Below are 21914 nucleotides of genomic sequence, written 5' to 3'. Positions count from 1 at the left end.
CAAGTCGCTAGCCCAGTGAAAGATATGCTTTATGCAACCTTCCACGAACGTGTTGTCTCCAGACTTTTTCCAGGTGCATCCATGTGACTTTTGGCTCTGGGGACATCTTAGTATAACTTGTTTACCTGGGACATATTCGGCTCTACCTAATCTACAGGCCAGTATACAGGAACACGTTGCTCAGGTTCCACCAGAACTGCTGTGAGCAACTGTTGATCACGTCGTTTTTTTCCGCATCAGCATCTCTTCGACGTCTCCAGTGCTCACATTGAACAAATTTGGTAAGTGGCCGTTAGTAATAAAATCAACATTATGCCTTTCTCACTTGTTTAACATTTTATGGCCACGTCCTATTTCTAATCCATTAAATATGGAAACATTTCTATACGTCTTTCTTGGATTCATAGTGACAGATTTGCACCTGGTGACCAAAACTGGAACTAATTTTTTTCCAGCGTAAATCCGTTCCCAAATTAACACTGCAGAATATCTAACAAATTTCGACGCCATACGACAAATAGAGCCCACACTGGACCTCTGTGAGTAGATGCGCTATGACTATAACCACCGGGTGTATCAGATGGTACGGGAACCTTGGTTTAATAGCCTAGATGCCGAGGATGACAAAAATCATAGCGCCCGCATCTCGTGGTCGTGCGGTAGCATTCTCGCTTCCCGCGCCCGGGTTCCCGGGTTCTATTCCCGGCGGGGTCAGGGATTTTCTCTGCCTCTTGATGGCTGGGTGTTGTGTGTTGCCCTTACGTTAGTTAGGTTTAAGTAGTTCTAAGTTCTAGGGGACTGATGACCATAGATGTTAAGTCCCATAGTGCTCAGAGCCATTTGAACCATTTTGAAAAAATCATAGCCGCGTGTTATGTTACGGACCGCTGGTGTCGATTACAGCTGGGGCAAAACAGTCGTTAGCGACTAATTAATCCCTGCAGCGTTTGGGCAAACAACCGTCTCTTTCAAGGAAAAGTTGTATGTACGAAATGCGGACAAGCCACACATGAGGAAGGAGCCTCTTGTGCATCACCAAGTACGCTTTTCGGACGATCACCTTATGTGTTGCATATTTGACTTAAGTGGCGATAGAATCACCTGATACAAAGGTTCGTCGACATTAACACTATTAATGAAAGGTTGTGTGAAGATATGTATATTCGAATGTTCACATGAAGATAAAAGCTGCAATTTGCTCCACACCCCCGTAGAAGAAGATAGACATGATCGAATGATGCTCAACATCTTCTCAACCATTGCGACAGATAAAGAGCGGGCTAGTAAGTTAGACCATACTCGAAAGATACTATCTGAGTCAGAAGAATGCCTTTTAACAGTTGACATGGATTCTGAAGCCTGCTCGACGGCATCAACAAGTTGTAACAATTGCCAGAATGGTGCAGTGTTTCCATCTCAATGGTGAGGAAACGGAAGGAATGATACTAAACATCACCTGTAAGATGAGTTCCACTCTACAGTAGACCCTAAATACGTTCACATTACACGCAGAAAAGTTACAACTTGTGTTAGACACCTGTCTTCATATCTTCTAGACATTATATTTTAAACTGTCAGACACCCCTGTGCTTAAGTGTTGTAGCCTCCTAGGAATGGACAGCCTCAATAGGAGAGATCTAAAAGAAAGTTGACCATCTTTGAAGACCAAGCATTCCACTTTTCATCTGTCTCTCTCACTAAGAACTTGCAAGCATTACTTCGACAGTGTATGTGCATCACGCGGTCACTATCTTCAACTTCATCATACATCACCTTAGCTTGTTTAACACAACTAACGCTCTATGGAACTCCTATACCAACTTCTAACGGTACCAAGATACTGAGAGCTCCACGTTGTCGGAGGAACTATATCTTCTGAAGATGAGGAAGAGCACAAACTTCAGGAGTGTTAAGGGGTTGTTCCACACCATTGATCCCTTGATTTTTATTTTCCTGTCCTCGCCATCATTGCTCAGTGGGAAGTGCTCGATGATATGCTCTCCAAGAGATTTTTTCCCTGTCTCAATACATTTGAAAGATTTAGAAGTCTCAATAATGAATATTAGCTCTGCAGTGGATAGTGCAAGGTTTGCGGGAGAACATTTGTGAAGTTTAGAAGATCGGCGAGAGGTAATACGAGAAGTGACGGCGGATTGTGAGTTGTGCCTGGATAGCTCAGGCGCCGGCACGGTAGCTCAGCGTGTTCGGCAGAGCACTGGCTTGTCTCCGAAAAAAAAAGAAAAAAAAAGAAACAAGAAAACCCTGAGTGAAGGGATCAAAACGAACTTCAGCGAATGTCATGTGATGTCCGCTACGACCCAATACAACGACCAGTAACAAACAAGACGCAAAAAAAAAATCGGAAAAACACTTGTCCTAGGAAGGCAAAAGTTCCAAGTTCGAGTCCTGCTCCGGGACTGTTTTATTCTGCCTAGAAATTCCACATTTCGCAGTGTCTGAAAGAAATCTGCGGAAATCTACGCCAAGAAAGAAACTACTGTTAGCGCCAGCCAGAATTTAGTACAATAGTCTTCCTTTAGTCCGGCATCCAACAGTCCGGAACGCCCGATAGTCTGACACCATCTCAGATTCTGAACCACTCGGAAGTTTTCACCGGGCGTCTGCTACTATTAGACGCAATCACCACTGTTCAGAGGCAATCGGAAGCGTTTGAACTTAACTCGACTGATCTCGGCTGTCACCACACTGAGGTTCAGTTCTTTGTTTTGATTGTGAGCTGTTTTCGCCATTTTTTCTTCCGAAGAAGGATCCGTATTACCGTAGTGAGCTTAAGTATCAAAGTATCCTGTGTAAGTTTTATCGCATTTAAGCAGTGACAATGTTATCTAACCCGGGAAATTCTTCAAGTTCTAAATCGAGAGACAAACGTAAGCACGTAACTCTGACCACCATCCAGAAACTTGAAATCGTCAAACAACTGGAGAAAGGTGAGAATAGAAATATTCTGATGAATGAATTTAATATTGGCTCGTGAACAATTTACGACATAAAAGAAACAGAAAGATGAACTAATGAAATTTGCTTCTCAATAGGTGACAACTGAGAAATTTGCTCCAGACAAAAATTAAAACCCCAAAATTGCAACAAATAGATAGCGTATTATACAGATGGTTTAGTCCAGTATGCTCCGGATGAAAGCCGATAAAGGGGCCAATGGTTACTGAAAAGGCAAAGAAATTTGGACAAGATTTAGGTGTTGCCGAAAGTGAATGCAACTTTCTGATGGTTGGCTCAGAAACTTTGAGTTTCAGCATGGAATTCGAAAACTTGATGTAACTGGAAAAACACTGTCAGCAACCCAAGACTCAGAAGGAACATACAAAGACGAATTTGAAGAAATAATATCAGATAATAATTTAACGACTGATCTGATTTACAATGTCGATGAAACAGGCCTATTAGGTGGTACCTATCAACATCTACTGTAACTGGGGTATGCAGAAATGCGAGTAAAGGGTTTTTAAAAAAATGCAAAGATAGATTGACAGTTTTGCTATGTGCTAATGCTTCTGGAAGCCACCGAATAACTCCTTTTGTAATTGGTAAATCTGGAATATCTCAGGCATTTAAGAATGTTACGGACTTGCATGTTCATTATGATGCTAAATAATATTAATATATGACTGCCATCCTTTTCAAAAACTGTTTCTTCATCGTTCTTGTTTTGAAGAAAATTTAAAAACTTTAGTATACCAGAAGACAGCAAAACCATCCTTCTTTTGTACAACTGTAAAACACATATGCCATTAGCTGAGTTGGGTTTCAGAAACATGTTTGCAACAATTCTGCCATGTAATGTCACATCACTGATTCAACCAATGGATCAACGGTCATCTAGAACTTTAAACTATTTTGTAGAAGCTATTTCCTTCATGGCCTGTTTAACGCAGGCTGTGATGAAACTGACTTTCATAAAACCTTAGCGCACAAGATGCCGTATATGCCGTGGCACTGTCTTGGGCTCAAGTACCAAATATTACTTTACAGCGGTTCTTGAGAAAACTTCAGCCAACAGCAGATCCTTCATTTGATTCAACACTACAGATTGTTGAGGAGGAGCAACATCCCGAACCACTGTGTGAAGTTTTGGATGTTATAAGAAGAGTAAACAACAACAATCCTTTGCAGAACGTATCTGAATTCGCGGAGTGGATGTAGATGGATAGCAATGAAGCTATCGAACAGGAGCTAACTGATGAGAACATTATCCAAAGTGTAGTAAACCCTCACCCTATATAGAGTCTTCAAGAGAGTGACTCAGATGAGGAAACGGAAGAAGAGGAGAGAATCAGGTGGGCAGAATCCTGAGATTCGCTAAATAAATTCATCACTTTTGCTGAGTGTAATGCTAATTTGATGGCTCTGATTTTATTGATTTACACATCATTAGAAATAATTTTTATCCCAAGCGAGAAAGACTTCGAAAACAAAAACCTATTCCTATTTTTTTATGTCAAACTAAACTAAAGTATTATACAGTACTTGTGTGTAAACTAAATGTCTTGAATAAAAATTTGGCACTGGCCTAATCTTGAGCTAAAGGTATTGACATGATGATTCTGCTAATCAACATTTCACTGCAAAACACCGTGTTACAGCTGTTTTCGCTGTACGGTAGTGAGAGATACCGCCCGATAGTACGGCATTTTCGGTTATTCGGCACTGAGCCGTTTCCGAACGTGTCGGACTATCGGACTTCTACTGTATCTCTTTTCTATCGAGTGAACGCGGAGAAGAACGGTTGGGACTTCTGTAGCTTCAATTTCGAAGTTTACAACCACCATTTCTGTGCGTGGGAGCTGGATTCGATATTGTTTGTGACAAGTAACGAGGTATTGTGGTACGTTGTAATGCCTTATTAGAACTGCAAAAGAAGTAATTCTCGATTTTTAACGTCAAATACAAAGCAGAACAATCTTCCGGCTTGTGAATTTAAGCAATTTTGATTCCTGTGCATAAAACTGGGAAGAACTGTTTATGACGAAGTAGCTGTAGTATTGTTGCCGCCATGAGCTTCGTTGGAAAGTCTTGGAGCCCATGCTCACCGATCACCGTGTCTTCATCTTGGAATCCAGGCAACTTCTTAGCCTCTTTCAGTGTTGGTTCTGGAGAGATCTTTCCATCGTTGATAACCAGGCCCTGCTGGAACCGGCTATGGAATGAGCTATCCAGTGTAGGCACCACTAATAGGTTCTTCCTTCGATCGACAAGCACTGCAGTATTTCGTAACATCCTCAGACAGTTTTACGTAATTTTATACAGTTCGTGTGGTCCTTCCCCTTCCTACGCGATTTTAGATACCGAATAGGAGATTAACTATCAAGTAGTTTTATACGCAATGTCATTGTCCCTCAAGGTATCATTCTCAATTTGACCGTGATTTTAATAGCCGTTAGTAGCCACAGCGCTCCTTATTTGTAGGTAATTATTTCTCTGGTGTTCTCCCAGAAACCAAACGTAAACTGCAACCAACAATTAAGAGAATGGAGGAGTGGGAAGAAAACATTGTTGTCTTTTTTTATTGAAATGTCTCTCAAAGCCCTTAATATTTTACAACGCGTTAGCCACAGAGCATGGGATACAGACAGAACTTGTCTGCTCCCGTATTCTCAAAAGTTTGCACGATCCAGCATCTGCTATGGATGTGTGGTATGTAGTTTTGCCAGACTATCATATTTAAATCTTAACACGCTGCCGACCATGAGGAAATCAAGGTAGCCATTGGTTCCTATAGGACGAGTCCATTCTCTACTGCCCTGCAACTCCTGGTGATGCGACAATCGTAAAATTTGAATCATACCTATATTCACCTGAACATCATAAATTCCTACTCAGCTTGCACGCGATTCACCAACAGTCATCACCGAGAAACGAGAGCTCAATTTGAGATAGAAGGAAGGATATTAATTTAGAGTCTGGTGCGGTGAATATTGATGTTTTATGCCCTTTTCGGCCTCTCAAGAGGCTCATGTGTATTTTAAAGTGTGATTTTTATATTGTAGATGGATTTTTGATTTGTATCCTTTATATTCACACTCATCTCATAATATTTTAGGAGTTAAGAACTTCGACATCGTGCGCCCGGAGAAAACTAGCAGTCATCATCATCCATAACGGACTCATTACTTTACATACTGTGTGATTATAATCTACTGTTTTATTTGAATGTGGAGGGATATATGGTTGTATTTGCAGTCCGCGTAAATAAGCATCTTCAGAGAATGTAGTACATGTCATTTTTGTGAAAGGTATTAAATGATTTTGCAGAAATAGGCTACCTTAAGACACGCTAATCCAGTTTTGTACTACCTAAAATACTTCCCTCAAATCCACTTAATACGGTATAAGAACAAGAAATCATAAACAAGATCGCAAGTTCTGAGTTCTTGGATGGACATGCTGGTGGGAAAATTATATCGCAAAAGCAATATAGTAACTACGAAGTTAAGGGATATGAAGAACACTAAGTTAAAACGGAGGTCATTATGTTCATTCGTTGATGCAATTTGTGCGTAGCTCATCACATAGGTAAGAAGTATTACTTACATAAAAATGAGTAAATATAACTTTGTGTGGGATTCATCTACGTATTTGTTTGTTGTATATATAGTTGCCATTGTGTGCAAGTAAACAAGATCTTGTCCGAATTCAGTTAAATGGCTTGCTAAACGCCTTGAAGTGATCTGTGCGTGATTTTTTATATGCATTCATGAGGATGCAGGGCATTTCCAGTGAAAGGTAATGCTAGCGAAATTTAAATGAGAAATTGTGGAATTTATATGTTAAAGACAAGAAAAGGAAGATTAACGCAAAATCTCACTTCTGCACCAAAAACAAGTGGGTTCATTTTACACACAACGCGGGCAGGTGGCACGCACACTTTCTCTCATGGTCGTATGTCAAGATAGAGTAGGTACCGATTTCTGCTGGTGGCGGATGTGCAAACTATCTTAGTCATCTAGTTTCTCTCCCAACACGTTAAATGTGTACCATTCAAGTCAAAATTAACGGAAGTATGAACAACAGTGTATCTAACAGGCTACGAACACTTACGCTCGAGAGAGACACGTAACTAAATGCTCCTTGCTGTAATATGAGATTATAATCAATATTTTTATGAAGTGCACTGATGTTCTACCGCACGAATGTATTGTACAGCAGCACATAAATTATGGCAGTTAGACTCACCAACGACGTTAACGAGGGACAGCAGCTCGCACAGATAGTAGCGGTAGGCCCACCAGTTGTGATAACGCAGGTTGTCCCACAGGTAGTCTAGAAGCAGTTTCTTTTTCTGCTTCTTCTCCACCTCAGAACAGATACCCACGTCCAGGTCCATTATAAGGGCGTGGATCTTCCCTCCTTCCCAGTTCTTCCACAGCCAACGGGGCGTGTAGAACAGAATAGCCTGCAACATGAAATATATTCGTGTAAAAATCTCTAAATAATACAGATTGGAAGTCTTTAAGTTATGAAATGATTTGATTTACGTGAGATCAATGGCAGATAAATAGAGAAAACGGAAGAAAGAAAAAGGTATTTCTGAAACATCCGAAAACTAAAAAAAGTCACTTTCTCAGCTTACAGACGTATTTATAATTTCTTCTTCTACGGGAGAGTTGTGTGCAGATTTACAGGGTATGATTATGCTTCAAATACACCAACTTGAAGTTTACGAAGAAGAAAGCTATTCCATCAGTTTTCGGACGCATGGCTGGTGCACCAATAATTATTCTCCCAATACTTTTGTTGGAAACCATTCAGTCATTGTCAAGATGAGTCGGTATCAAGTTTTTATATTGCATTTTGTTACCTCACTGACTTCTGAGTGGCATTCAATGCCTGGTTATTTTTCACATGTGACAAATACCGCGTAATAGCGCACGACCATCATTTGTCCAGCACTCAGAGGTAAATTAAGTCTTGAATACAAAAGTTTTTTATTCTCTTCAGACATTTGAATTCTCCATTGTCCAACGTGTGTATAAGAAGTTGTTGGTACGAAAATACGTAAATTTGTCAATGTAACTGTGAAATCAAAAGCAAGAAAAAAGCCTACATTTTACCCTCTGCATAACTCCTTAGTTAAACATCTAAACTCCAACGAAATTAAAGGCGTCCATTCGCGGTTGTCTCGTCATTAAAAGAGAGGCTGTTGCACCTTTGATAGTTGGGTACCGTACTCCTAAGTGAATTTACTTTTCGTTATTGGCACAAATGAACAGAAGTGTTTGCAGATTTGTCTTGTGTGAAAGCAGATTTAAAAACAGAATGGAAAAATGACATTACATAGATGTTCTCAGCGATCTTCCGCTGAACGAGACGAATGCTGTACCACAATCGTAATTATAAGGTGTCCACTTAAACACACACACTATCTCGTTACCATAAACCGAGAGATAACTCCGTAAAACAGAAAGCAGTTTAAACTTACATCTGGTATGATCTTATTGGAGTTGAGAACTTTAATTAACTACTTCAGTTTCAACTTTGTAAGAATGCTTCTTATTTTTGGAATAGAAATTCGAGTGCACAATATATCAAATCCGTAAATGTTTTAAAACCTTATGATATACATCTACATCCATATCTACGTCTACATTTGCATCTATATGGATATTCTGAAAATAACACTTAAGTGCCTGGCAGAGGGTTCATTGAACCGCCTTCACACTTATTCACTATTATTCCACCTCCGAGCAGCACGCGGGAAAAATGAACACCGATATCTTTCCGTGTGAGCTCCAATTTCCCTTATTTTACCATGCTGATCGTTTCACCAATATAGGGCGCCATAACAAAAATATTTTCGCATTTGGAGGAGAAAGCTGGTGATTGAAATTTCGTGAGACGATCCCACCGCAACGAAAATGATTTCCATCCGAAATACTATATCATGCGCGTGACACTCTCTCCCCTATTTCTCGATGTTTCAATAAGGCCAGCTGAACACGAACGGTAACTACAGTGGCCATCACGAGAATCGCCAGCCCAAGGCCACACCCACTGCATGCACTCTTTAATGCTGTGATTCGTCCAGTTCACAGCTTTGTTTCCATATATACACTGTAGCAGTAAAGGAGGTCAACGCCAGCTGTATGGTCAATGTTCCCATGCGGTATTCTGTGTGCACGTGTATGCAAATTCATGAACTGATAGAAAAAACTTGTAGTATTTTCGAGTTGAATCTATGTCCTATTAACAGTACAGTAACATTGGTAGAATCTCCAGATGTGAGCACGTGTTTTGATTCTCCAGGAAATGGATATAAACGACAATGGAAATCCACAGACTCTGACGACACTAACAAAAACTAGTTAGTAGAACTGTGCTTCGTTACTACGACATAGGTGAGTATCCGACGGCAGGAAAAATACAGCGTGCTCTCCGCGCAAAAATTAATTATTGTGGCTCAGATCTCCGGCCGTTGTCTTCTCGGCTCAATAGGGTTTTGGTTCTGAAAGTGGAATTATGGATGAAAATGTATAAGGGAGTGCAGAGACACTGCAGCAACAAGAGCGTAGTTTTTGTGTACAATGCAATTATTGCATGCTTTGGAAAATAGGCTTGTTGTACATTTAGAAGGAACTAGGGTTTCACGAAACCATTTGAAAAAATATAATTCGTCAACCTCAAAGGAAATAGTAGTCTGAAAGATTCTACTGTTCTACAGTTGCTTTTGTGTCGGTGTTTCGGTGATGGGTGCAGTGATGAAGGGCTATGACAGCTGCAAATAAAAAAATTTTCGAGAGGTGGGAACACATTTTGCCCTGTAGAGGTGAGTCGTCGCAACACAAATATCCGGGCGGAGGCATACAATCACACACACGCTATCGTGCACGTAGTATATCGTAAACAAATTGCATTCAGAGGCAAGGGCGGCCATACCCCTGGCCTTCCCACCTAGATATTAGGAAAAGGAAAAAAATATAGTGTAGTCAGATGTTTTTCTTTTAAGAAAATGATTAAAAGTCGTATTACGTAGGTTTTTAAAAGGGGCGGAACTGGAACTTTCTATGGCTAGTTAAAAGTCGCCATTTGTCTTCCAAAATATTCAAAATACTCCATGGGCCTAGGTCTACTGCCCCCTCTTAGAATGGAAAGTGTCCATCGCACTCCAGTCAGATTTAGTGATAAGATGGCACAGCCGATAGCCCATCAAAAACAGAACACAGATCAAGCAGGAAAAGGAAAGAAAATGAACTGAAGTATGAAAAAAGAAGCAAAATAAAAACAATGAACGGTCCACGGTCAAGATGTGCAACATCGAGAGAATCTAAATAGTCAGGGCGTCGGGTTTATGTGGTAAAAGTGTTGGACTGCCAAGGCGGAGAGACGTGCCCAGGTCTCCCTCGTACCCCTTTTTTCATTAAATTATGAACTGGCTGTCCAGTCATTGACGAGTCTGTTCGCTGTCTTCGATCTTGTGCGTGTCGTGGCGTAATGTTTGTTTGCAACAGTGAGGTGTAAGGAAAGGACCTTCAGAGGTCCGTACCTCCTATTTGTTTTACACAAGTACCACATGTTATAACTCCATTTTGGAAGTTTTGACTCTTGAATTCCTTTGTTGTAACATGGTTTCAACCCGTTTATTTTTTGTTTTCATTTCTGTGAGAGGTCTGTGCGGCTTTCTGCCTGCTCTCACGATTCATCATATTTACTTGCGACGGTAATATGTTCTTACCACATGGCTCATATTCTATAACTAATGTGTTGTATGACAATTGCCTAGACCACAGAAGGAGAACAGACATGTCAATGACCGGACTACAAGTTCATAATTGTGTGGAACAAAGGGGCACGAGGGAGTTTTGAACACGGATCTCACACCGTGACCACACAGCCACGACACCGTGGTTCTTGCAATTCGCTCGATGTTGTACAGCTTGAGCTCGGCCCATTCAGTGTTTCTATTTTGCTTCTTTTTCCACAGTTTAGTACAACTTCTTGTTTTCATGCTTGATCTGTGTTCAGTTTTTGACGGGCGATCTACTAGGCCATTTTACCACTAAATCTGAGGGGGTTGCGATAGCGATTGTCCCCAGTTAGAAACTATCGTATGGACGGTCTTGTTCATAGGTGACACGATAAAATAATGATGTGTCAGGTGTTATTACAATTAATTTTATAGTTTCCTTAACAACTTGCTCTAGTAGGTACAACAGAATGCCAGTTCATCAGCGGTGACACTTTTTGTTGCACAAGCTAAACAGTTTCTCACTTCTTACGATATTTTACTTTGAATCTCGGAATAATTTTATGTCTTTAGAATAAATATGTATCAGATGCATCTATAAACTTTGAGAATATTCATATATTTTTATCTGTGCACGTAAGTTAGTGCATCTGTTTCTCTTCCCCAGGTTGCAGTAAAAATTATTTTTCTTGAAAATTTCTTCTAACTTAATTTTCATTTCTTTCGTAAAACCTGGCAAGAATTTTCTTTTGAAAAGTACTCCATCGTACTCTAGACTGAAAACAGAGTTGTCTAAAAACATTTTCGGAATTTTTACTAACATTTGATATTATCACTAACTGGAAATGTCGTAAGTAGATGAGATGATCTCGAGCCGTCTAGTTTCGTGACGAACACTAAAGAGCCGTAGCAGCGACTCAGCAGTGCAGCCGCATAGTAGTAGCAAACGGACAACGCAGTGCAGGTCAGCCTACGACACAGGGAAAGTCGGACAAGGACGGCCAGACTTAACAGATGTTCACCTTTTAACGAGTGTAAGTCCGCCCCGGTAGCTGAGTGGTCAGCGCGACAGACTGTCAATCCAAAGGGCCCGGGTTCGATTCCCGGCTGGGTCGGAGATTTTCTCCACTCAGGGACTGGGTGTTGTGTTGTCCTAATCGTCATCATTTCATCCCCATCGACGCGCAAGTCGCCGAAGTGGCGTCAAGTCGAAAGACTTGCACCAGGCGAACGGTCTACCCGACGGGAGGCCCTCGTCACACGACATTTCATTTCAACGAGTGTAACAAGACAATGGAGCTAAACGTTACTCCTTTAAAGTAAATCACAAAGCATACTACAATACAGAACATATTATCTAGTTAAAGATATGAAGAATGAAACAGAGGGCCATCTTCACGAAAATCTTCAGAATAATACTGTCCCAACGTCGTCGTACCGTCTTCTTTGTTCAACTTTCTGGGTTTGCTACTACCATACAGCACTGCTGCTCACTCCAAACACTGGTTCTTCAGATTTTTCAGTATCTGCCAAATAACATATTTTAACCGAAAATTCGACCAGTTAAATTTGCCACTTTTGCGCCAAATGTGCACATTAAATGCTACTTTCAAAAACATAGACCACTTCGTCAGACTAGGGAATCCAGAATTGGTTCGAAGACTATAAAAAAAAATTATTCTTATATATTTCGTTGTCAGATAACCAGACATCAATCTGGTAGAAAGTATACGGCGGATTTTGCAAGGTAACTACCATTCATACCTAAAAAAGTGAAGCACCCGGAACGGAGAGGAAACGAAATGAAACTTCACAGGTTAAGAAGTTACATGATGTTATTTCAGCGATTACAAAATCTAGTGAATTTTAAAAAGAACTTGCGGTATGAGCCCCGATGTTGCATCCTCTCTGGCCTCGATTCTGTTGGGGAGGGTGTCATAAAGCCGTTGTAACCTCTCATGAGCCAAGCTGGCACATAACTGTTGTTACTGGTTCTCGGTATACTAGGACGGAGTTGACGGCTAACCCCACACATATTCATTCTATCGGGACAGATCTGGGAATCTTGCTCTCCACGAGAGTACCTCAACATTACGAAGACGTAGGTCGGCCCTTATAGGGAAGATAACAGCAGCCAGCCACTTTTTATAATGCTATTTATTTATTTAAATAGAGCCATTACCAGTTTCGAACCGATAGGTTCATCTTCAGATGGCTTGTTCATATTAAGATACATTTTTCATTAGCTTTCACTTTTTGTTTTCCTAAATGCTGAAATTTCCCTGGAATGGTAGTGCCCTAAAAACAAAACGAGACGTGAGACAATGTCTGTTTGGATGTAATTGTGCCTCACACCATTCAGATTAAAATCGTTGTGAGGCACAATTACAGTTACGTACACATTGTCTCACTTCTTGTTTTGGCTGCGGGGCAATACCACCCCAAGGAAATTTCATCGTTTGGGAACACAAAAAGTGAAGGCTAATGTAAAATATATCTTAATGAGAACGTCGTTCGAAACCAGTAACGGCGCTATTTAAATAAGTAAATAGCATTATAAAAAGGGGCTGGTTGTTGTTATCTTCTCTATAAGAGTCGCCCTACATTTTGTACACAGCTACAGGCTCAGAATGTCAGAAAATGGCAACTCTAGCCATTTACATACCCACCGATGGTGTGTAAATGTGCGAAGCTACACTGACATCCGACAGTGTCTTCTGGATGCTTCACTTTTTGTCGGGCAATACAGATGTAAGAATTGTCAGGTAATAAAATAATACATTTTTCTACGAGAATTTTGTATCGGCTTATGTTAATGGTTCAAATGGCTCTGAGTACTATGGGACTTAACATCAGAGGTCAGCAGACCCCTAGAACTTAGAACTACTAACACCCAACTAACCTAAGGACATAGCACTCCCATGCTCGAGGCAGGATTGGAACCTGCGACCGTAGCGGTCGAGTGGTTCCATACTGAAGCGCCTAGAACCTCTCGGACACACCGGCCGGCTATCATTTTAATGAAATGGTTGGCATAATGCTAGACATATTGATCTGAGTAACATACTGAAGCACAGCCAACAACATATTGACATTGTCTTTTTTGGAAAGTGCCTACATCAACAAAAAAATGTTCAAATGTGTGTGAAATCTTATGGGACTTAACGGCTAAGGTCATCAGTCCCTAAGCTTACACACTACTTAACCTAAATTATCCTAAGGACGAACACACGCACCCATGCCCGGGGGAGGACTCGAACCTCCGTCGGGACCAGCCGCACAGTCCATGACTGCATCTTCAACAGTGTGTCAAGCAACAGTGGCGTATGGATACAAATTGACCAAGGAAGCACAGGATGGACGCAATGATATAAATAGCTGATGGCACTGGCTTGGATACAGGATATATATATATGCCTGGTACCACTGAAAAAATCGTCTTGTTGATTAGTCAATTCGCCCCCCTCCAAGTCTTTTCGGTCTCTGTCCTCGGAGACCAGGCAGGTCGGACTTTGTAGAGAGTAGTTAATTCCGGATCTGGGTTCAAAATGGTTCAAATGGCTCTGAGCACTATTGGACTTAACTTCTGAGTTCATCTGTCCCCTAGAACTTAGAACTACTTAAACCTAACTAATCTAAGGACATCACACACATCATGCGCGAGGCAGGATTCGAACCTGGGACCGTAGCGGTCGCGCGGCTCCAGACTGTAGCGCCTAGAACCAGATCTGGGATTAGGTGTGCCGCTTATGTGGGATCTTAGACGGTGATTTTGGATGGAGTTAGTTTAGATTTTTGTGTTAGGGACCTTATTTAATTTTAAAGCCATTTGTTAGTAAAATTGTAACTCGTGAGAACCCCGTAATGTTTCTATGTTTAACTAGACTCTGATGGGGCCGAAGTTGTTCTTTATCCGGCCACGATTCAATTCATACATCGTAATTACGATTAAGTTACGTATTTCTTTCTACCATAAGCCACAAGCCCGTTTTGACAATTCTACTTTTGCTAGAAAATTTTGGATTTCGCCTTCTTTTATTCTCTGAATTTTTGAACCTTGATGTGTGAGTACATGAGCATTCATTTTGGATTCCTTAGTGAACCTAATCCTTGCTGAATGATGATGATTAATATAATAGCAAATAGTTTACCTTTACAGAACCATAGTGGTATGACTTAATACGTGATAAAGATTTACTGAAGTTCGGGAGTACGCTCCATTTTGTGAATACATTTCAGTTAGGAATCAACTTAGTTCGTTAAAAATTTTCCCAGTGTCGATACCAGTAAGCCATTTGTCCACTTGGGGTCATTAACCTCATGTACGCTGTAACAGTCAGATATTAGGAAGCATTTATTAGAGTCGATGGGACGTTGAACCCTAATCTTCCTGTCTCTATTTGCAGACAAATGCTTTAATTGAAGAGAAATGGAGCAGATTGGAAGATAGTAGTTCAAAATTTTTGATAAAACTGAAAGTGGAAATGACGAAAGAAGTCAATAAATCTGAACGGACTGATTTAATGTAGGCTGCTGTAAACTGTGGCCTCATACGTGCACGTTTTAAAGCCAGTGCCTAAAACCAAACTTTTCTTCTAACCTACTTACTTTTCTATTTGATACTGACAGGTGCTGAGGGGTCATCGCATAATCTGTGTTTGTCTACGAGAGTCATTTAAATAGCAGAAGCTACAGGGATAAGTTTAAACGATAGTTTGACTACAAATGCATTGAAAGGAGGCTGAGACTTCGACATGTGGAAGTTGCGGAAAACGAGGAAATAAAAAAAAGGCACTACGTTGTGGAAACAATTCCCGAAACTAAAATAAGGAAAATTTGATGAACTGTTCATGTCTAAACCCTAATACAAATATGTAAATATAGGTTCTTTAATCGCACTTTAGTCTCGCTTTGTAATAAACCTGTATCAAATCTCACTCCAGAATTAAAAGCGTACTTCCACATCGTATAAAAAGATCGCTTAGACTGCAGGCGATCTGATCTAACTTGGGTGAGCCTGACGCTGCCCATAAAAATGGCTAAAATGATTGTCTTTAATGAACTCATCTTTAACGTGACTCCTGAATGGGAGCGGAGCAGTGTGTTTTCAGCTCTGCGATTACGCAGCTCGCTGACGAAGATAAATAAACGACGCCAGTATTATGAAATAGAAGTTTCCGTTGTCTGCCCTCCTTTACTTATGAGTGTAGCGTGACTGAAATGGTGGCCGTGTTTATTTTAAGTGAGAACCCTTCACTTACGCAGATTAATCGCAACCCACTTAAAATGCGTTGGCAAGCAACCAGTAGCCTGCCACGGTTCGTGTTAGACGCGCTGTTTAGCTTAGAATAACCAGAAGTGTCAGCAATTTTCTGTAATTCGCAAACCCCTTTCTAAACTGCACAGTGATATTTATCGCTTTCAACAGAGCGTTAAACAATGAGTGTGTGTCTTTCTTCACGATGTAGTATCTTAATTTATATGTCACAGGAGTAAGTGGAAACGCAAATTAAAAGTTCCATATTCTGCAGCAGAAAACGTTAAATTCGCATTAACGTATAAGGGAAGGAAGAGATTATCTTAGTGGTTTATTCAGATGGATTTCTGCCGTCGATATTTTGATTCAACAATATCGATTTATAGTAAACCTCGTACACGTATAAAGGCTGTCAGATCCTCATGCTGTTGCAAATAACTTTTTCCACTAATATTTAGACTGCGGCGCCCGCAGACATCATCTGAGCGAGTCGAATGTTTTTGTTTATAGTTCAGCAGTTGATCTATCAAAATTTAACTCTGTAGTCAGTTACAGGATCTAAATGGTCACACAGAGTGTCGCCGCCCCTCTCTCTCTCTTTTGCGACTGAGTATTTCTTCCATATTTTACAAATGCCTAAAGAATCATGAAAGTAATCTTCCAGTCAACATTGGAACTTTCGTTGGGTATGTGAAAGGACATTTGCTTTTATATAAGAAGGGTGTTTACAAATTTTTACAAGCACCATATTGGAGTAATGCATCCTATATGATCCAGCTTTTATATCCCAGAAATCTGTGGTTGTTAAGTACTGCATCTATAATGAAGAATTAATAGTCTTATATTAGCATTAAAATCTTAGACGCTGCGTTTTCTCTCTAGACTCCGGATCTCAATGCAGCTTTGTAAACACTACTGACGGATGATCCAATCAGTCGCGATGCTGGGTTCTGCCCTGATAAATCATGTTACCTGGCCCCGTCCTCAATTCGCTCTGAAGACGACTTCACAGTGAAACTACGTCTGCAAGCAATGTATATTACCACGTCTAACGCTGAGATTTCAGCTTATCAACTATGGATTGGAGCAAGTAGCAGGCACAGGGGTTAGTGTGATATTGTTCTAAATTCCTCACCCGAAAATTACCTTGAGCAGTTAATCAGAGAAGCTACTCGTGACGGTAAATTCCTAGATCTCCTGGTTAAAAACGGGATCGAACATTTCGATTCGTTCAAGTAGAGCAGGAAATCAATGATGAGAAGCCCGTTATGGCATCGCTGACTACATTTACAAGTGGGAATGCTGTGAGAGGTAGATAGTGAATACTGTTTAGTAAGTGTGGCAAAAACAAAACAAAAAAAATAAGATTTCAGACTACCGGAGCAGACAACATCTAATATTCATCGTTGAGACAGAATGTCGAATATAAATGAACAAAATTCAAGAGCATAGTACAATACGCCCTAGACAGGTACAAGGTAGTGATGGTTCAGAGAGGAGAGCCGTGGTTCGACAACCGTCATATAATCTGATATCTTTACAACTCTACATAGACTATGCAACAGAACTTGCTCCTTTTCTGGAAGCTGAGGAATTAAATGTTCAATATAATCGAAAAAACGCGGAGATCATCCCGCTTTCAGGAAGGCTAGTCGAACAGTTACTCATAACGATGGACCTATATCGTTGACGTCAGATGGTTGGAAAATTAAGGAACACGTTTTATGCTAATTGGAGGCCCAGAATTTCCTCTGTGGGAATCACGTGAATTCCGCAGGCAGTGATCCTGTGAATCTCACATCGTTCAGTTTGCCCACGATTTGCAGCAAACAGCAAACAGAAGCACCCAGGTTCATGCAGTGATCCTTGGCTTCCGGAAGGCGTTCGACAGAGTTCGGCACTGTCATCTAAGGAACGAATTGCGGGTGTACAGGATTTTATAAAATGGCTCTGAGCACTATGGGACTTAACATCTTAGGTCATCAGTCCCCTAGAACGTAGAATTACTTAAACCTAACTATCCTAAGGACATCACACACATCCATGCCCGAGGCAGGATTCGAACCTGCGACCGTAGCAGTCCCACGGATCCGGACTGAAGCGCCTACAACCGCACGGCCAACGTGGTCAGCCAGGATTTTATGCTAGCTTTGTGACTGGACTGAAGAGTCAATAACAAAAAGGACACAGGATGGCGTCACTGACTAAGAGTACTCTCATGACATAATCTTATCTTCGGACGTAGGTAACCGTATCTTTGGGCATTCACCAAGTGACGCTCGTGGGACCACTACTATTCACCGCATACCTCAGTGACTTAACGGATAATGTCGGAAAGTACACGATGCGGTTTGCGGATGATACTATTGTAAATATAGAAGGCAAAACGCTAGAAAATACACTGTCCAGTCACATTAATGTGACTACCTGTCAAAAGCCTGAATAACCACCTTTTTCAGCGTGTATCGCTGCAAAACGTACAGGTTCTGGAAGGTGCCGGGGGGGGGGGGGGGGGGATGTGGTGCCATATCGACTCCAGCTCCGCTAGGTATTCCGGTTGAGGATCCATGGCATGAACAGCTCAGTCTCGGTTGGGTTTTAATCTGAAGAACCTGGCGGCCACGGGAGTAGGGTAAAATCATCCCGCTGCTATTAGAACCACGCACGTACACTGCAAGCTGTGTGACACGTTGCATGGTACTGCTGGAAGATGCCATCTTGACGAGGAAAAGCAAACAGCATGTAGGTGTGGACAAGGTCCCCAAGGATAGATGCATACTTTGTTGATCCATTGTGCATACCAGAATGACGAGATCCTTCAGGGAAAGTTCTCTGGCCTGGACCCTTCCGACAACTGTTGCAGGGCGTTTGCTTACAGACGTTTCACGCCGTACACGCCAACGGCCATCTGTCCGATGGAGCAAAAAACGTGATTCATCTGAAAATGCCATCTGTCGCCACTCAGTGGACGTCTGGTTGCGGTACTGGCGTGCAGATTCCAGCCTTTGTCGGCGATGAACAGCAGTCCTAACCGCCGTCTGCTCCACGTGTGCTGTGCAGCGAGCTACCTTAATTTAAGTATTAACTGTATTTTTCTTACTTGTCACTTCTTCTTCCGTGTGTTTTTGCTTTTAGGAAGCTTTAATTGTCGAGTGCTATTAATAGTGTTCCATAGATTTCGTGTTTGTTTTGAATACAGTCAGAGAGAGTCCCTTTAGCCAGCCATAGTGCTAGTAGCGCTAGTGTTTGTTTTGAATACAGTCCAGAGACAGGTAGTTCTATTTTCATTGTTTTCTACAAGAAGTGGTTAGCAATCACAGTTTAGTCAATAATCAGCCGCCTTTAGTGAATTAGCAGTCTAGTTAAAAGTTGATTAAGTCACTTCAGTAAATTGATTCCTTAGGATGGATAGGATGTGTGACTGCTGTGTACCAACGCAGGAGGAGCTGGCCACTCTTCTCCAACAGCTGAGCGTGTTGATGCCCGCGGTCAGCCGTCTTCAGGCTGCTGCCTCGGAGTGTAGCGGCAGTGGGGAGTCTGGTGCGTCGCAAGGTACACCCCAGGTGTTACATGCTTCACCCACTGTCCCTGCTGTCGAGACATCTTCGCGGGTACCGGGCGTGGTTGGGCCACCCTCTACCCAAGGGGAGTGGCGAGTTCAGCGGCGTTCGAGGCGCACGAGGCGGTGGGTAAATGTGGAGGCTGGCAGTGTGGCATCGCCCGCTCTGCCTGTGAGTGGACATGTGTCTGCTCTTTCAGCAAGGTCCGAGCAGGCACACGGGGGGAGGGGTTTATTAGTTATTGGGAGCTCCAACGTTAGGCGGGTGATGGAGCCCCTTAGGGAAATAGCGGAAAGGTCGGGGAAGAAGGCCAGTGTTCACTCTGTCTGCTTGCCGGGGGGTCTCATCCGAGATGTAGAGAAGGCACTACCGGCGGCGACAGAAGGCACTGGGTGCACCCGACTGCAAATTGTTGCTCATGTCGGCACCAATGACTCCTGCCGTCTGGGTTCAGAGCTCATCCTCAGTTCGTACAGGCGGTTGGCGGAATTGGTAAAGGCGGAAAGCCTCGCTCGCTGGGTGGAATCAGAGCTAACTATTTGTAGTATCGTTCCCAGAACCGATCGCGGTCCTTTGGTTTGGAGCCGAGTGGAAGGCTTAAACCAGAGGCTCAGACGATTCTGCGGAGAGCTGGGGTGCAAATTTCTCGACCTCCGCTATCGGGTGGAGAAATGTAGGGTCCCCCTGAATAGGTCAGGCGTGCACTACCCGCCGGAAGCGACTACAAGGGTAGCGGAGTACGTGTGGAGTGCACATGGGGGTTTTTTAGGTTAGAGAATTCCCTCCCTAGGCCCGACAAGACGCCTCCTGAGACGCGGCAAGGTAGGAGTAGGCAAAAAGCAATAGGGAATAACAATATTAATGTGCTAATAGTAAACTACAGGAGCGTCTATAGAAAGGTCCCAGAACTGCTCTCATTAATAAGCGGTCACAACGCCCATATAGTACTAGGGACAGAAAGTTGGCTGAAACCAGACGTAAACAGTAATGAAATCCTAAACTCAGATTGGAATGTATACCGCAGAGACAGGCTGGACAGTGAAGGGGGAGGCGTGTTTATAGCGATAAGAAGTGCAAAAGCATCGAAGGAAATTGACGGATATCCGAAATGTGAAATGATTTGGGTGAAGGTCACGGTTAAAGCAGGCTCAGACATGGCAACTGGATGTCTTTATAGGCCCACTGGGTCAGCAGCTGTTGTGGCTGAGCACCTGAAGGATAATTTGGAAAATATTTCGAGTAGATTTCCCCACCATGTTATAGTTCTGGGTGGAGATTTTAATTTGCCGGATATAGACTGGGAGACTCAAACGTTTATAACGGGTGGCAGGGACAAAGAATCCAGTGAAATTTTTTAAAGTGCTTTATCTGAAAACTACCTTGAGCAGTTAAACAGAGAACCGACTCGTGGCGATAACATATTAGACCTTCTGGTGACAAACAGGCCCGAACTATTTGAATCAGTTACTGCAGAACAAGGAATCAGCGATCATAAAGCGTAAATAGAAATATTAAAAAAGGTAGGAAGATTTTTCTGTTTAGCAAAAGTGATGAAAAGCAGATTTCAGAGTACTTGATGGCTCAACACAAAAGTTTTGTCTCAAGTACAGATAGTGTTGAGGATCAGTGGACAAAGTTCAAAACCATCGTACAATATGCGTTAGATGAGTATGTGCCAAGCAAGATCGTAAGAGATGGAAAAGAGCCACCGTGGTACAACAACCGAGTTAGAAAACTGCTGCGGAAGCAAAGGGAACTTCACAGCAAACATAAACATAGCCAAAGCCTTGCAGACAAATAAAAATTAAGCGAAGCGAAATGTAGTGTGAGGAGGGCTATGCGAGAGGCGTTCAATGAATTCGAAAGTAAAGTTCTACGTATTGACTTGGCAGAAAATCCTAAGAAATTTTGGTCTTATGTCAAAGCGGTAGGTGGATCAAAATAAATGTCCTGATACTCTGTGACCAAAATGGTACTGAAACAGAGGATGACAGACCAAAGGCCGAAATACTAAATGTCTTCTTCCAAAGCTGTTTCACAGAGGAAGACTGCACTGTAGTTCCTTCTCTAGATTGTCGCACAGATGACAAAATGGTAGATATCGAAATAGACGACAGAGGGATAGAGAAACAATTAAAATCGCTCAAAAGAGAAAAGGCCGCTGGACCTGATGGGATACCAGTTCGATTTTACACAGAGTACGCGAAGGAACTTGCCCCCCTTCTTTCAGCGGTGTACCGAAGGTCTCTGGAAAAGCGAAGCGTTCCAAAGGATTGGAAAAGGGCACAGGTCATCCCCGTTTTCAAGAAGGGACGTCGAACAGATGTGCAGAGCTATATCTCTAACGTCGATCAGTTGTAGAATTTTGGAACACGTATTA

The 21914-nt window shown here is 42.0% G+C and overlaps 1 protein-coding gene across 1 annotated transcript in view; it reads right to left on the bottom strand.

Moving 5' to 3' along the window:
* LOC126298026 (innexin shaking-B) overlaps nt 1-21914 on the bottom strand; it is a 370506-nt gene that overhangs the window by 137757 nt on the left and 210835 nt on the right. The window contains exon 2 of the mRNA XM_049989349.1: nt 7210-7429. Within this exon, the coding sequence (XP_049845306.1) occupies nt 7210-7429 (220 nt within the window). The remainder of the gene's footprint in view (nt 1-7209; nt 7430-21914) is intronic.

This window comes from Schistocerca gregaria, chromosome X, assembly GCF_023897955.1.
Source record: "Schistocerca gregaria isolate iqSchGreg1 chromosome X, iqSchGreg1.2, whole genome shotgun sequence".
Classification (NCBI taxonomy): domain Eukaryota; kingdom Metazoa; phylum Arthropoda; class Insecta; order Orthoptera; family Acrididae; genus Schistocerca; species Schistocerca gregaria.
This window is presented reverse-complemented; position numbering and strand designations above follow the sequence as displayed.